This window comes from Primulina eburnea, chromosome 4 (genome assembly GCF_022965805.1).
Source record: "Primulina eburnea isolate SZY01 chromosome 4, ASM2296580v1, whole genome shotgun sequence".
Lineage (NCBI taxonomy): Eukaryota > Viridiplantae > Streptophyta > Magnoliopsida > Lamiales > Gesneriaceae > Primulina > Primulina eburnea.
The window spans coordinates 43,115,905-43,132,204 of NC_133104.1; the positions used below are offsets into that span (position 1 = coordinate 43,115,905).

The following is a 16,300-nucleotide window of genomic DNA, read 5'->3' on the forward strand; positions in this document are numbered from 1 at the left end:
TGGAAATTGACATATATATTGATGATCTAATGACTAAAATTTGACAACATCATACAGAGATATATATTCATTATTAAACTAGTAATTATGTAAGCAAGAATGAGTTGGAAGGACAAAAAGTAATTTAGATACTATATTAAATGTCTACTTTTTTGGCTAGGAAGAGGCGCAAATGCCGTAAACTAAAATATGACGACCAGAAATTGCAGCCGTGTAATAAATTTTGAAGTGAAAAAGTTTATTTGCCAAAACCAGTATAAATCAAGACCCCCCCAATAGCCCACACCAAATCAAGACAACAAACAAGAGAACTCTCAGCCGTTTTCAGACGGCCACTAAATACCTACAAAACCACCCTTTCCTCCGCCGGCCACCCCACCTCACTAACGCTATAACATTGGAGGACTTAGTCTTCTTTTTTGGTTAACAAATCTCATCAAACCCCGTGTATTCTTTTTTCTTTTTTCTTACATTTTTAAAACGTGTGGATTTTTGAGGTTCTTCTCCCTGCACTGAAAAAATTAATCTTCATGGCGAAAACGTCAAAGCAGAACCTTAAAAACGGCGCTGTCAATTCGAGCGACAGGAATATTAAGGAGAGCAAAGGTGATTCTCCAAAGGCCAAACGGACACGTAAAAGTGTTCCCAGAGATTCTCCTCAGCAACGTAGCTCTGTTTATCGAGGGGTTACCAGGTAATTAATTCTCTACGTGATTTATCTTTTTTTCCACTGCATGTTGGAGTCATCCATTTATTACTGATCATCGTGAAATAATATTTCAGACACCGGTGGACTGGTCGATATGAAGCTCATTTGTGGGATAAGAATTGCTGGAATGAATCCCAGAACAAGAAAGGAAGGCAAGGTAGGTCATGATTTGTCAAGATTTCATTTCTTTTTTTTTTAAAAAAAATAAAAAATATTCATGATTAATTTCAGAAAGAGTGACAGAGTTTATTTAATCAAAATATGGCATCACTAATGCGATTTCACCTTTTTTGCTCTTCGTTGGTTTGCATTGTTTTCAATGGTGGTTGATGGGATCCTACAAAAATGCAGTATATCTTGGTAAGTATATTGGCCATAACTATCACTTGACTTAAATATCCAAAACATAAATCCAAGAAATCCCTCTTTAAAAATTTAAACAAATGGGCATATTTAAAAAACACTTCTTTTCAGTGTTGAAAAAGCTCGTTGATTTGATCACGAATTGGCCTTTTTCACCGAATCTTATCCCATATTATGATTTTAAAATTGCGTTCTTAGGGGCCTACGATGACGAAGAAGCAGCTGCACATGCGTATGACTTGGCTGCATTGAAGTATTGGGGACAAGACACCATCCTAAATTTTCCAGTAATTCCAACTCCAAACAAATTAAATTGGATTATCGACTTCATGAAAATATTGGCGATTACTTGCAATCTAACGACTTATTTGATCAAAAGCTTGACTTTTTTTTTAATGTTGGTAGATTTCCACTTATCAACAAGAGTTTAAGGAAATGGAAGGTCAATCAAAGGAAGAGTATATCGGTTCATTAAGAAGGTACAAATTTAAATAAAATCACAACCATGTGTTGAGTGATTAGCAAAAAATTTAAAAAAAAGATTTAGTGAAAATTTATTAAATTTTATGCCCTCTTAATTTTTTTATTGTATATTTTATGGATAATATTATATTAAAAATTAAGTACTTCATTTTGGTCAAGATTCTTGTTACCTTTTAGGTTATCAACTGATTAGTTTTCATGAACTTCAATGGCAGGAAAAGCAGTGGGTTTTCTAGAGGTGTGTCAAAGTATAGAGGAGTGGCAAGGTAGTTTCCACATTCTATTGAAATTCATTTCATCTCATTAAAAAATAATTAAAATTTTCTTTTGATAAAAAATTATATAATATTTGTTTTTACTCTCACGAAAATATTTTCTACTTGTCTCCTTTTATCTTTTCTGTATGTCCAATTTCGTGATAAAAACATATGACAAAGACTCACATAGAGCCTAATAATTAATGGCTTTGACAAAATTCACAATCTCCCAACTGAAATAATTTGATGAGATTCATAAATACTATAGGGTCCTATGCCAAAATTTGAACTTATTAAACGGGGGTTTTTTTTTTTTTATTTTATCACATTTAACATTCCACACTTCAAACTTTGCCAATTTTGTTAACTCTATGAATATATCTCTAAAATTTGAAAGATACATGTATTATGATTTCGAGTAGAGGTGAATCTCATGTGTCGTCGGAGAAAATATTAAACATTTTTTGTATATAAAAATATAATCTTCCTTCCATTTCGTACCCAGTTTCTTGGCCATTCCTACTAATGACAATGGCTAATTTGGCTCTAGATATGGGGAAACTAATAGGCATGATGAATTCGAGCGATTGCTATTATCTATCTATTTCCTGGTTTCAAGATTTTTATGCATTAATTATTATTTTATTTTATTTTTTTTTGCCTTTTTTTGCTTAGACATCATCACAATGGAAGATGGGAAGCTCGCATAGGAAGAGTTTTTGGCAACAAATATCTTTACCTTGGGACATATGGTACGCATAATACATGATATACATGCTTGATTATATGAATATATTTTTTGTAATTTAATTAATTCTTTATTTTAATTGTTAATTAACTCATTTGTTGTTTAATGCTCGAACTATTTCCAATTAACATTAAATATAGAAATAATTATTAAACAAAATTATGGATGATAAACTTGAAAAGGACAACAAAGATGTAACCTAATAGAAAAACACTACTTCAGAATACTTCCTTAATAATAAACCAAAATCTTTGTTGTTTTATATATATTAACAACCAAGCATAAACATCCCGATCACTAACATTAAAAATACTCTTAAATTGCATTTAAACAAACTCCAATATGTCGTCGCAAGTCTTTCGAATAATTAATTTTGGTGCTCTTAATAATGACAATGACAATTGGGTGCTTTACTTTATAAACTCAAATCAATGCATATTTTAGATTTTTTATGTTTTTTTTTTTGTGAGAAACAACGTTATCTTTTTCAAGTAATACATGAGTTACTTTATGGTTTAAAACATATGATATATTAACATGGAATTAATAATATATGATATTATAGGGAAAATGAAAGGCATATATGGTCAAAGAATATAATGGCAAATAGTTAGTACGTAAATTCGAAAGCAAACAAATATGGTTGGTTAATTATATTGTGTAGATCACCAACTCTCACCAGCTGGCAAGATCTGCTATTGAACATGTAATCAACTTTTAATACTTTCTCACCAAATTTTTCATGATTGATGAATTCATTAATATATAGTTATGGATTAAAGCAACCTAATTTACCAATCAACCTTGAATAATTTTTCTTATACTTCGATTTTGTGCAGCTACCCAAGAAGAAGCGGCGACTGCATATGACATGGCAGCCATACAATATCGTGGGCTCAATGCGATCACTAATTTCGACCTAAGTCGTTATATCAATTTGTTGCAACCTATCGCAAGAGCAAACCCTAATGACAAAGTTGACATTAACAAGATCCACAACCCTAATCAAGAATCTGGATCGTCAGCCTACCTTAGTTACCATGATCAAAGCTCGAGCTCGGCTGAGACCACAACCGAAACGCCACCATATCTTGGTGGCTCCACCACTGCCATGTCGGCCCTTGGAATATTGCAACAATCCTCCAAGTTCAAGGAGATGTTGGAGCAAACAGAAACATGTGACAGCCCTTTGAGCCTTTCTGAACGCGATGTTCCTCCCAGAAGTTACTTTCCTGAAGACATACAAACCTCGTTTGATTTCCAAGATTCGAGCAGGTTCGCTGAGGAGCATGACATTATTTTCGGGGACTATGATTCCTTTGCATTGCCAATGTACGAGCTTGATGATTAGCAATAAAAGTGATATTATTTCATGACTTAGTGACTGAGATGAACTGATTCATTTTTTAAGCCAACAGGCAGATTGACACTTGATAACTTGGAGCATGCCAAAACAACTAGGTTTTTAGTACTAATTGCATGCTTCTCCTCTGTCTTCGATCGAATAGCAATGATAGATTTTCCCCTCTATTTTATAATTAATGATGTGTAAATATAATGTTTATTCATCCATCACATTTCTTTAATATATGGTTTCTTACAGATGAATTTAACTGTTGCTGATAATGTGTCAGAATGTTGTTCTACCAATTTATTGAGTTAAAAAGTTGCTTTCATTATGGATGAAAATGAAAATATAGGACAAAAGCGCATAAAATATTTAATGCCCTTGCATAAGGAAAATTAATGGAAAAATATAGAAAATTTCATAGTGCAATTTTTTTTTTTTCCCTTTTTTGATTTAGTAAATCGTTGTACACGTTTTTATGATTTGATAAGATTGTTGTTACTTTGTTCCCGTGTTCAAGAATTTGCTCTACCCGAGATTTAAAATATACCGTAGTTACATAAAAATTAAAACAATACATATGGCCAACAATATTATTTAACATATATAATAACAAAAGCCTCAAATTTCCCTTTCTCCATAGATAAAAAACCATCCATTTTGTAATAAAATAATAATTTGTCCATTTTTTTATTATTGAAAAAATTCTTTATTTTTTTATTACATGTAAACTTTTAAACCTAATTTCACCTAAAGCCAAAAGTCAAATCATGATGCAATTTCGCTTTTTTATTCCATTTTTCCTGGAGCATTTATCACGTCGCTGAAAGTCAATGGACAGTTGACGATCTTTAATTTTTGAGCCGACCGATTAAATTCGAATTAATTTGTGGGAAAACTATTTGAATGTAGATAATTTTAACCAAGACGAGAAGTTGTCGAATACACATTACAAACTAAATTTCCACAAAAATACACAGCAATGCCCAAATAAATGATCAAATTTTCATTGCCCTTTAGCTTCAAAACAAGGCCATGCTATGTTGTGTGCTTTCTAGATGTAAGCAAGTTATATTAAAATCCATAGGATTTGATTCTTACATTGGAATTTTGATCGACTGATAAATGCTAGAATCATACTGTGCAGCAGAGTTTTGTATCAATGGAAGCCAAACATATGCAGAAGGCTTGGTATCCAGTCAATGGATATCTGCAAAAAAAAGATTATTTCTGATTCTCAGTAATTTCAAAGAAAATAGCACCAAGGATACATGACATTTATAGTTGATGTCACCTACCTATAATCCATTTCATATTTGGAATTTGCCACTCTTCCAAGTTGAAGGATCGTTTGCTTTCCATTCCTCTAATGTCAACCAAATACGATTTTGATCAGTCTCTTCAAATAATTTGGTTTCTTAAAACAAAACTTGTAATGAATGATTACCTCCAAAGTTAACTGGAAGTTTTTCACCGAACTTTGAATTTTAAGACCTGCCCTTCCTCCTCTGTCTCTTAAATCCAGCTCGTATTGCTTCGAGATCTAAGCGAAGTAATCGAGTATCTTAAGTTTTGTAAGAGAATGAAGTCATCAGATTAAATCAGCCTACACACCTTATTGTAACGAGGAACTCTTGAGAACAGCTGATGAACTTTATCTTTATTCACCACCCATTCTGTGGGTAATCCGTTAATATGTTGTACCTAATACATGAAAAGGTACTCGATATAATTATAGGCTCTCATTCTTTGGAAAAGTTCGGTATGTAGATAAAACTTGCATTTTCTCAAACCAACTTAGAAGTACAGGACCCAACATCTACAACTATTACCGAAAGCAGATGGCACCCAAATCTTGCCTGCTGCAGAACAAAAAACACAAACTTTTCAACTATAACTCGACCATTTCCGGGATGGTTATGGTATATAAAGGTAGAGTAGTCAGAGGAACCTGACAGGGGTGTGCTGGGGAGGACCCCTTATATATCGCCTCAAAATAATATTCTTATGTACTGCATATGCAAAAACTTTATTTCTATCCTCCTAAATTTTTTTGAGTTTATATATCACCTCCATACTCAAAACTCGGGGCCCAGACAGCGAGAACGGATCACGCATCAAGTTTACCTGATTAGTATTCTTCAGCTGCATAGAGTAGTGCTTTGGAACCCATGCCTTCATGCTTCGGTAGCTTCCAGTCCAGGTAGATATAGTAGGGACAAATCTGCAAAATCCGTAGTCAAGCTTTCATAACTTCATCATGAACCTGTAAAATAGTTTCTAAGGATTCACTTACTTCACAGCAGCCAATAACTTGGGGTTTCTATTCAACACATTCTGGCTTTGCCCCTGTGACATACGGCAAATACAGTTCAAGAAAGTAAAATGCTTCTACTGATGCAAATGAAGCTAACTCACGAGTTTTTTTTTTTTTTTTGCAATAAATATGGCTACCGCTTAGTTTACATTCGAATTCTCTAACTCAAAACAAGTTTATCATATGGCTCATTGTGGGCTCGTAACTTTAATATGGAAATCAGTTTAAAATTTTGATTACTTGCTCAGCCCATTGTATTAGTCGTCGGGATATGGAGGCCTAATCGAAGCCATAAAAATAGGCTTTTACAGATGAATTTCTGTTTCTAGTTAAAAAATAAACAAAAGTTTATAGCGACCATATAACTACATTTAGGAAACTTGATGCTTACCTGATCCCATATATGGTACTTTGATCCTATTATGTTGGCAGTCACGATGCCAATTAAGTTGTCATCTAAGCCAATCTTTTGGGCCTTGGCATTTTGAGATATTGTGAACTCTGATCTTCCTTTGCATCTTCTGTGACGAGCCACCGCAAGTTTGCGATTTTGTCTCCCCTGACCCTCCTATCATGTGACAAAGCAATTAGAAATATTTTGCATCAAGCCCAAAATCTTCACATGATATTTGGTCAAGTGCCAAACGTAAAAACTAGAAATTGGTCTTACGTTTGTATAAAGTGTGTACAATGTGCCTCCATCAAATCCATCGGGCGACCTTTCTTTCACTATAATACATGTGCACCTCCCTACATCCACCGGCAAAGGCCTACACAACAAGGACCTGCAAAGCACAATCACCACGCCATCTCCATTGATTAAATCCAGAGCCAATATAAGCTGAACATTTTGATCTTTTTTTTTCCGATTCCAGATGGCCAATTGATGTTTCTTTTGTGCCTCTTAAAAATAAAACTTTTTTCCCTTACCACCATTATTTCAAGCTAAAATCTTGGATAAAATTCATCAAGTTTTACTAACCTATTCGGCAAAGTCGTCCATGAAGGAACTGGTGCAGCTTCCGAATCAGAATGTTCCCAAACATTGACCGAATCCGTGTTCTCTGAACCAAAATTATCCCAAATCTTCAATCCAATGCTTGATTCGGGCTCGTGCTTCTTTATGCACAGCTGCAAAGAAGACGGCTTCGACAAATTCTCATTCCCATTAGAAGAATCTCTAAAAAAAATGTCTTTTTTCCCATTTTCAATAACCGTGTTTCCTTGCCAATTAATTGTTTCAGGTTTTTCGGGTCTAATATTTGGTACCGCATTCTCTTTATCATCATTAACAAAAGCTGAATTACGGCGCATACGCACGGAAAGTGAGGCGCCGTTCCACTCGCCTTCGCTGGAGCTACGGCTTTGTTTCCTTTCGATAAGTGGGTTCCGATACAGGGAAGAGCTGCAGGAAGATTGGCGAGAAACAGTGGTTTCTTTGCAACAAGCCATGGTTCGAAAATTTGGATTTCGAAGGAAGAAGTTGAGGGGTTTTGGAGAGTTGAGTGGAGATTCTGAACCTCGGGGAAGATTTGGTTTGTGTGCTAGTGGGGTGGCATGAATTTATTATGTAGTAGTGTTCTTTTTTGGTGTTACAGATGAAACCAACGGCTATTTGAATTTGAAATTTTGAACAACTCAAGACCCAACAAATTAGTCACGCTCGATATTGACGAGGCTCGCTCGAGCTTGCGAACAGACTCGCGAGAATAACTTATATCGTTTCACATCGAAATTTGAGTGTAATGGAAGTGACTGAAAGACTATAAAAAGTTATGCTTATCTCCTAAAATTTTTATATCTTGGTTGACATTTTGGCTAAGAATATTAGACGAGCTTGTTTAACAAGTTCGAAAATGATCTTGTTTAATGAGCTCGAAAACGAGTTTGCTTAACGAGTCGAGCTTGAGTAAAACTCATTACACATGATAAACGAGTTATTAACGAGGCGAGTTCGAGCTATTCACAAGCATAATAACTTTAAAACGAGCCGAGATCGAACCTTATTGTAAAAAAATTTGAATCAAGCTCGAGCATGTATATAATTAATCGAGTCAAATTTGAACCTGATAATACTGTTCGACTCGATTCGTTCACATATCTAATTTTTTTCGTTTTGTATCATACCTTATCTCTTAAAAATGTTACTCGTGATTTTATACGTGGACGACCATGTCTAATATAAAGAATGAAGCACAATTTTGTTTCTCCCATGTTTAGATCAAGTTGTATAAAATAAATAATTAGGTTATTAAAATATCACATTAATTGAATAAAAAGACATTTGTTAGATACTAATAAATAAATTCTCTACTTTGGGAAGGAGGTGTATAAGAAGAAAAATGTATAAAACCAACAGTATTTAATGTCTATTTTAAATATTTTTGTTGGGTTTCAAGTCTCTGATTCTCAGTGCACGGGCCCAAATTTCAACCGGGGAAAGTCAGGATCCATTATCACCGGGAGGCCCAAATGTCCGACTTCGAGAATATTATCTACTTTTAAAAAACAACACGATTTATAATTTTTTTGTATCAAAATAATAATAGTGAAAACGTTTTAAACTTACTCTACTATTCATAAAATTGTCGATGCCAATTTAATTGACATATTAAAATCGTTAAAATGAGCTAAGCCAACTAGATTGTCCCCTTCCATATTTGGTAATATTTCGAAGACAAAAACTTATGTAAAACGGTCTCACGAGTTGTATTTTATGATACAGATATTTTATTTAAGTCATCCATAAAAAAATATTACTTTTTATGCTAAGAGTATTACTTTTTATTGTGAATATCGACATGATTAACCCGTCTCACAGATAAAGATTCATGAGACCATCCATTAAGAGACCCACTATATTTCGAATTGCTCAAATGACAAATTGATACGTCTCACAGATAGAATCATTGTAACTTGTGTTTAGATTAATTTTTACTAAAATCATTTTTTTATTCTTTTATTTTAAAATTTATTTTTTAATTTATATATTAAAATTACAATATAATCTCTCATTATTTCTTATTATTATATTTTGATCTTCATTTAAATATAAATACAAATACACAACACATTCCTGGATGCATTAGTATAATTTAAAAAGAGGAAAGGCCGAACGGGGTCTGAATCTCGGCCCTTCCGCTTTTTTTTTTTTAAAAAAAGGTTTTTTGTTAATTTTTTAAAATTATTTATTTTTTTAAAAAAAAACCGTGGGTGCATCGGATATGGTTGTGGAAAACGAGTGGCTCTCTTCCTAAATCAGAATCATCAAAATTATTCACTGATGGCTGCTCCTCACTCTCCAAACCCCATCTATGGCCGCCGTGCTCTCTCCCTGTAGCTCCTCTCTCCGCCCCTCCCGCTTAAATACTACCCCCAAATTTGCGGCAACTGCATCCTTTTCGATTTCTGCCACCATGGCGGCCGAGAAAGTGGTGGTTCCTGCCATTATAGTAGGTGGAGGACGCGTGGGCAGAGCTCTTCAAGATTTGGGTAGTGGAGAAGATGTTTTGGTTAAGAGAGGGGAATCTGTTCCGGTTGATTTCGATGGTCCGATTTTAGTGTGTACAAGAAATGATGATCTGGAAGCCGTTCTTGATTCTACTCCGAAATCGCGGTGGAGCGGTATGATTGTGTTCATGATTTCTGTTGCTTGTCGGATTTTCTTCGATGATTCATGGTTATGGTGATAATTTCTTGTACGTCGTTTGAGTTCGAATAACGGGGGGTATGAGAGGATTAATATGAACATATTTATCTGATTCTTTTAGAAAATATAATAATTTTTTCTTAGTTACTTAGATGGTCCACTCTATGTTTATAGCTCATTGCTTGTAATCTTTACCCAAAATGAATTATTTATCTTGGAAAAATAGAATATTTTATTGATTTATAATTAAATTTGGGATGATTTTTTAGTTTCAATTACATTAAATTTATTTATCTTTGCCAAATTTGTCACAAAATTTTGGTTTCAGTCCATTTATTTATTCGCCAAATTAGGTGTTTTAAACCTTAAAAGATGCTGAATCTTATACTATAGCAGATTTGGTGTTTTTCCAGAATGGAATGCTGGAGCCATGGTTTCAAAGTAAGGGACTGGGTAATGCCGATCAAGTTTTGGCCTATTTTGCTGTGTCTAAGCTGGGCGAACCTCCCGTTGATGGGATAACTGACACCAATCCTGAAGGGTTAACGGCTGTTTATGGGAAGTGGGCATCGGCAGTTGCTGGAAGACTGAGGGCTAGAGGCCTGACTTGCAAGGTAAAGTCTGATGTTTTGCTCTATTTCTCCCTCAAATTCTACTCAGTGATTATATAGCGAGTTGGATTGTTGCTATCTTTAAGAGAACAGTTTGCCACTGACTAATGACTATAAGATAGTCTTTTGGAATGAGCCAAAATTGTAATTGTGAGGAAGGATTCAGTTCAGAAATTTCATTCTAAGGTAACTCAAGTCCTATGTTTTGGCCTTTATGCCGCGTCAGAAACCACACATACCCGTGGAAGCAATTACCTCACATATTGACTCAAGAATCCCTTGTGTGTTATTGTTCTATCAAAGCATGATTGAAACGATGTGATACTAATTTTTTAATCACAAGTTTGTCTCCACTCCATTAAGTAAAAAATTGTAGCTCGTTAGTGCCATTCAAATATTGTAAGGCACACAACAGATTTAGCTAGATCTTTTGGTTATTTCACCACCTACTTGCTCACACCTTATACTGGCAATTGTTGCTCTCGCTGATCAAACATGACATTTTCGGTGTATTTTTTTGTTGCTATCTTTTATCTTTTAAATACTTTAATTTTCTTGACAGATTATTTTCTGTTGAAAAAATAGGTACTTGAGAAAGATGCATTTCAGAAGCAAATGCTTGAGAAGCTTATTTGGATATGTGCTTTCATGCTTGTTGGAGCCCGTCACCCTGGTGCAACAGTTGGAGCTGTGGAGAAGGAATATCGTTCTGAGGTAGATGTACCCATTTCACCTTACCCAAGAATAATTCGAACTTTGGAATTGTGATGGTAATTTCGTTCAGTCTATTCTAGAAATCATCTCTTGTATGTAATGAGGATCATTTGATACTAACATTGTATAGAATGATCGTCTCATTTAAAAGCTTACATTACTGAACTCTGAAAGCATATTGGATTGCATACAAACAACTAGGCTAATTTAAAATTTTCGACATTAGGTGTCTGCTCTTATAGCTGAATTGGCAGCCGCCGCTGCTGCAGAGAAAGGTATAGTCTTCGAAGAAGCGATGGAAGACAGGTTATGTGCTTACTCACGCTCGGTTTCCCACTTCCCCACTGCAGTCAAGGAGGTAAAGAACATGGATTTCTCTTCTCATGAAACTAAATCCTCGAATTGTCACGCCTCCTAACTTCTCATAAATGTCGCGTTTCAGTTCAAATGGCGGAATGGTTGGTTTCATTCACTCTCGGAGAAAGCAACAGCAGAAGGAAAACAGGATCCGTGCCCATTGCATACCACATGGCTCCAAGAACTAAAAATTGTGTAGAATTTGGGTCCCAAATCATATATATTCAGATGTTTCATATTCAAATTCCCTTCTTTCTATGTCTACTAAGTGAAAATGACCGCCGATTGAGATTACAGGATTTTAAACCATCGATTATTTCAGTTGGTCAGAATCATCTTCGAAGTTGATTCTTTTTCACCGCTCCTTCCTAATTAGATATGTATCACTCAACAATCGAAAAATTGAAAAAGAGAGGTGGGATTGTAAAATCTCAGATCGAAACATGGTCACGAGAAATATATTCAAGCCATCTAGGTGCACAGCTTTTGTTCCTACGAGACCCAAAAGAAATTTTCCATTGTCTGAACAATCTTTATGTTTCCATGGTTTATATGTTATGATAAATGACACCTTGATGATTATGGAGTTTGAATTCAAGATTAGATGCTCATACTTTCACTATGTTGGTGTGTGGACCGGAAAAGTGGCTCCAAATTCTTTAATAGAGTAGTTATCACAATATTAATTTAGTGGCAGAAACCATAATAATTGACACCTATACAAGTAATCATGAAAAAGATCTTCCAATTATGTCATATATATATATATATATATATATATATATATATATATATATATATATATATATATATAATTTTGCGCTTTTGCCCAAGTATATCAATATATTATAATCATATATTCATCGTTCAAATAACATTCAAATATTAAATATAATAAAGTGGATGAAAGTATTTTAAATATATATTCAATTATATTTTTGTTGTTTAGATAATTAATATCATAAATTTCAATTTTTTTCTTTTTATGTTTGTATAGATAGTATTTCATGCTAATTACTATAGATTTCAAATTCACCTAATAATGGTGACATTTGAAATCTATTCTACTTTAATGTATAAATAACTAGTGTATGGATTTAGATATGATATAATATTTCATTGTTAAAAACAAAATATAATCGAATTCGTGGATTTGAAATTTTTTCAACCAAACACAACCTAAATTAATACTTTCATTATTTGCAATCTAAATTAATATAAAATAATATTAATTTATTTTTGCCATATTTGGTTAGTGAAACGTATGTAGTAACTCGTGATATACCTAAAATAATAACTATTACGTACATGATCAGATCATGTACGTAGAGTTGAGTTGATTTACAAAGGCTTTGTCAATATAAAATCTTATCAAAACTGAATATGGTGGGACTAGCTTTTGAAATTCATTTTGTTTTCTTAGAGTCAAATTTGAAAAATCTAATGATGATCTGAACATTTTGGGTTCAACGACTGAGCAGCCGAAATCAAAAGCATCTCGATCATGAAAATGAAAAAATGGCAGAAAAACTTTTGTCCAATATAAATAGATATTTATCAGATGCAGCTCCTACAACAACTCATATTGGGTACGCATTTGTTCGAGATTCACTCATCCTGACGATCACTGACAGTCTTTTATACAGCATGTCCATTATTTCTCTCTATATATAGAGAGAAATATTATGCTTTAAGGATTCAGTTCTTCACTTCTGCAATCAGCAGAATAATCGATTTCATTTTTTGTTTAGTTACAATATGTCTAGAGTCAGTTTTTTATTTCCTGTTCAAGTAGATTCTTACCATCTGGTTGAAAAATCTACAATTATTCCCATACGTCACAACGAGTGATCAAATAGTTTCTTATTGCATGTTCACAGTGTTTTCTTTCAGTATCTCCCTTTTTATCTTGATATTTTTATTTAACTGTTACATTAGAGACAAAGAACAAGTTTTTTCAAGTGGTGGAGCTGCCGGTCAGTGAACAACAGATAATGGGCATCTAAATATTATGTCCAAAGGATTAAAAGCAACAAGAGGTGCCCTATATATAGTTCAAAACTTTTCATTTTGATGGAAATGAGCTTTGCATATATTAAAAATTATACACATTCTTGCTTCACTGTGGAATTTTTATGCAGCTAGTGTTGATGAACTTGATGAGAAGGCGAAATGTGCAGTTGTTCAGCAAAAAGGACGATTTAAGGTCACGTCAGAAAATTTTGAGATTGAAAAGGTTGTTATTCAGGTCCTGTTGTAACTTCTATGTGGTTGTGATTACATTTACTTCAGATTAATTAACTTATTCCAATAGGTGGTTCCAGCTCCTACGCTACAGAAAAGCTACAGCATGCTGGTACGTTGGTCAAAAATCCATCACAAAAATGTTGTGTCTTCCTAGCTATTTACTTGATATTTTTTTTATGCTTTAAATATGCTAATATTATTTCTTTGATGTCGAATAAATTTTATACATTAAGCAAAAATAACTTGTATCACGGTTTAAATCTAATCTAACATGTTGAATGGATTAAAAATGCTTATATATTAGAGGGATTAGAATAAAAAAAATTCTGCAGGTGTTCTAGCATATCGAGTTCTTTGCTTCAAAACCTGATGCCTGTAACTAGAGTTTCCGCATGATAATATTTCCTTATGTGATAACAAAGGTGGCACATTCTTCCTTGCTGTGCGTTGGCCTGCAAGGCTTGGCTGGAGATTGCTTCAGGTTAAGATTTGTTTTTGAACATTTGTGATTGTGTTTTCAACTCAACGGATTTAAACTAAATCTAGACAACTTGACGTAATTTTTCCTGTTAAATTTTTGTTTTTACTTGAGAGTTATCTGTAATTTTCTTTATCTGATAAATATATTCTACGAGTTACTAACATATGACTGGTCGATTGAATTGTGATTGCTGGTTGCAATGTTGGTGTAGTCTAAATTGCAATCACAAGTTGCTGCACAAGTGGCTTTATGACTAATGGGGTTTCTGGGAAGTATTTGAATCACATATTCACATTTCTGTTTGTGTCAATTTTTAGGTGATCATTCAACATCCCGCTATTGCTTTTCCATTTCAAATCCTCTTGGTCATGCCATTTTTCTGTTGCTTCAGTCTGTTCTACTGTCGAATATTTCTCGAAGGGTAATGCATGGTTGTGAGAAAATTACATTGGGCGTACGTTCTTCTAAATTTTTTCGTTATCTGTTTATGTTTTTCTTGATAGGATTGCATTCTTAATCTTATGAGGCAAGTAGCTGTTGCTGATTATGCAGGTAACCTGATTAATGAATCTAGAGTTGAGATATTTTGATATATGTCTATTCTTAGTACTTAATTCGATTAGTTCTATTTGCACTAGCTACTGATGCCCAGATGCCATTCATTGGACTCTGGTTTTGCAGTTAGAGGCAGCCCATGACAGGGAAAAAGAATTACTTCGCCAGATATCTGATTTGCAATGGAGGTATTTATTATAACCACCAAGAATCTCATGTTTTTGCATACTTCATTATATGTCCATTAAATATAGATAATCGACATGTATAAGAGATCATATCCGAATCTCTTACAAGAACACGATTCGCTAGTCTAGATATAAAGAAAATAGAAAGGGGGACTGTGTAGAAGAGGAGACCATCTATATTGATTCTTGACATCACATACTAAGAGCTTATGCTGTGAATGGAAGAAACTCGTTCTCTTTTGTGTAGGCTCATTTGTGCCCAAGAAGATCTCCAAAAATACAAAACTGAGAATGCACAGGTCAACTTCATGGGTTAAGTTTGGATTTGTTTCTCGATACATATATTTCTTTCAGTACCATATCGGTAGATCCAGAATACAGATCGGTGCATTACGAATGCAAACCTACCATCGTAAATTCGAAAATGGGTATTGTGTGCAGTTTGGTGTGCATGCATTTTGTACATGTGAAAACAGGTTGGTGCTAATATGAGATACTGGAAATTTTGATGAGGTGCATTTTGAAGAGAAAAATATTTATGTTTCGAATACATATATATTATCATGTAAAAACATTAATTATATGTTAACTCATTTTGGTTTCTAGATACAGTAATGTTTTTGCATTCCTACACTGTTCTTATTTTATATAACAAAGGGAATAATGTAATGGTTGAGGATTGGACATTAGTTTCTGAAATTATCCCAGGTTGGTACCGACCTGCATGCTTTAAATTATAATAAATTATGCGTGGTAGGCTTCCTTTTATTTTCTATTATAATTAAAATAGACATTAATTAATCCGATGGGACTAACGAACCGTATCACAACCTGGCTTAAGAAAAGTGATACGTGAAAGATTTCTCCATATTTGTCGAGCTTTGGATCGGAGGACTATTTAGATCATCCATGAGCAGCAGCAACCCAACACCAAATAGGGTTTGTCGAGTTTTGGATCGGAGGACTAATTAAGATGTTTTTTTATCGATTCAACCAGATAATGAATAATATAAAGATGATAAATCAATATATTATGATAAGATAATAACGTAATATCTTACTTTTTTTTATATATATATATATATATAATTTGAGTTAAATTCAAGTACATGTCGATACGACGCATTCTCTTCGATACGATCTGAAAATTCTGATCGCATCCATATGCTTCCGATCCTTGCCAGTATTTGAATTTCATATGCAGAAAGGTTCATTTATCTCAAAGAGACGTTTTTATGTAATGTACGTGGTTACAATATTTATTATTACTATA

General features: G+C 33.8%; 3 protein-coding genes across 4 annotated transcripts; 2 read left to right on the top strand and 1 right to left on the bottom strand.

Annotated features, from left to right (window-relative positions):
* Positions 1-254: 254 nt before the first annotated feature.
* Positions 255-4,126, top strand: LOC140829950 (AP2-like ethylene-responsive transcription factor At1g16060). Its single transcript, XM_073193231.1, has 8 exons — positions 255-694; positions 784-866; positions 1,061-1,069; positions 1,271-1,359; positions 1,478-1,551; positions 1,771-1,821; positions 2,488-2,564; positions 3,400-4,126. The coding sequence occupies exons 1-8, from the start codon at positions 531-533 to the stop codon at positions 3,909-3,911; spliced, it is 1,059 nt and encodes a 352-aa protein (XP_073049332.1). The 5' UTR covers positions 255-530; the 3' UTR covers positions 3,912-4,126.
* Positions 4,127-4,850: 724 nt separating this feature from the next.
* LOC140829951 (tubby-like protein 8) lies at positions 4,851-7,781 on the bottom strand. The gene is made up of 9 exons (XM_073193233.1): positions 7,208-7,781; positions 6,896-7,010; positions 6,617-6,793; positions 6,205-6,257; positions 6,036-6,132; positions 5,523-5,612; positions 5,356-5,451; positions 5,207-5,274; positions 4,851-5,118 (listed from the first exon to the last, which is right to left on the bottom strand). Exons 1-9 carry the CDS (start codon positions 7,675-7,677, stop codon positions 5,043-5,045), a joined length of 1,242 nt encoding a protein of 413 aa, XP_073049334.1. The 5' UTR covers positions 7,678-7,781; the 3' UTR covers positions 4,851-5,042.
* A 1,694-nt stretch (positions 7,782-9,475) lies between these two features.
* LOC140829266 (uncharacterized) lies at positions 9,476-11,914 on the top strand. 2 transcript variants are annotated; one of them, XM_073192332.1, is made up of 5 exons: positions 9,476-9,849; positions 10,271-10,488; positions 11,071-11,199; positions 11,426-11,557; positions 11,642-11,914. In XM_073192332.1, exons 1-5 carry the CDS (start codon positions 9,540-9,542, stop codon positions 11,753-11,755), a joined length of 903 nt encoding a protein of 300 aa, XP_073048433.1. In that variant the 5' UTR covers positions 9,476-9,539; the 3' UTR covers positions 11,756-11,914. The 2 variants fall into 2 exon arrangements, with proteins under 2 accessions (XP_073048433.1, XP_073048434.1); XM_073192333.1 differs by having other exon boundaries at positions 9,564-9,849; positions 10,288-10,488.
* The last annotated feature ends 4,386 nt before the right edge of the window (positions 11,915-16,300 follow it).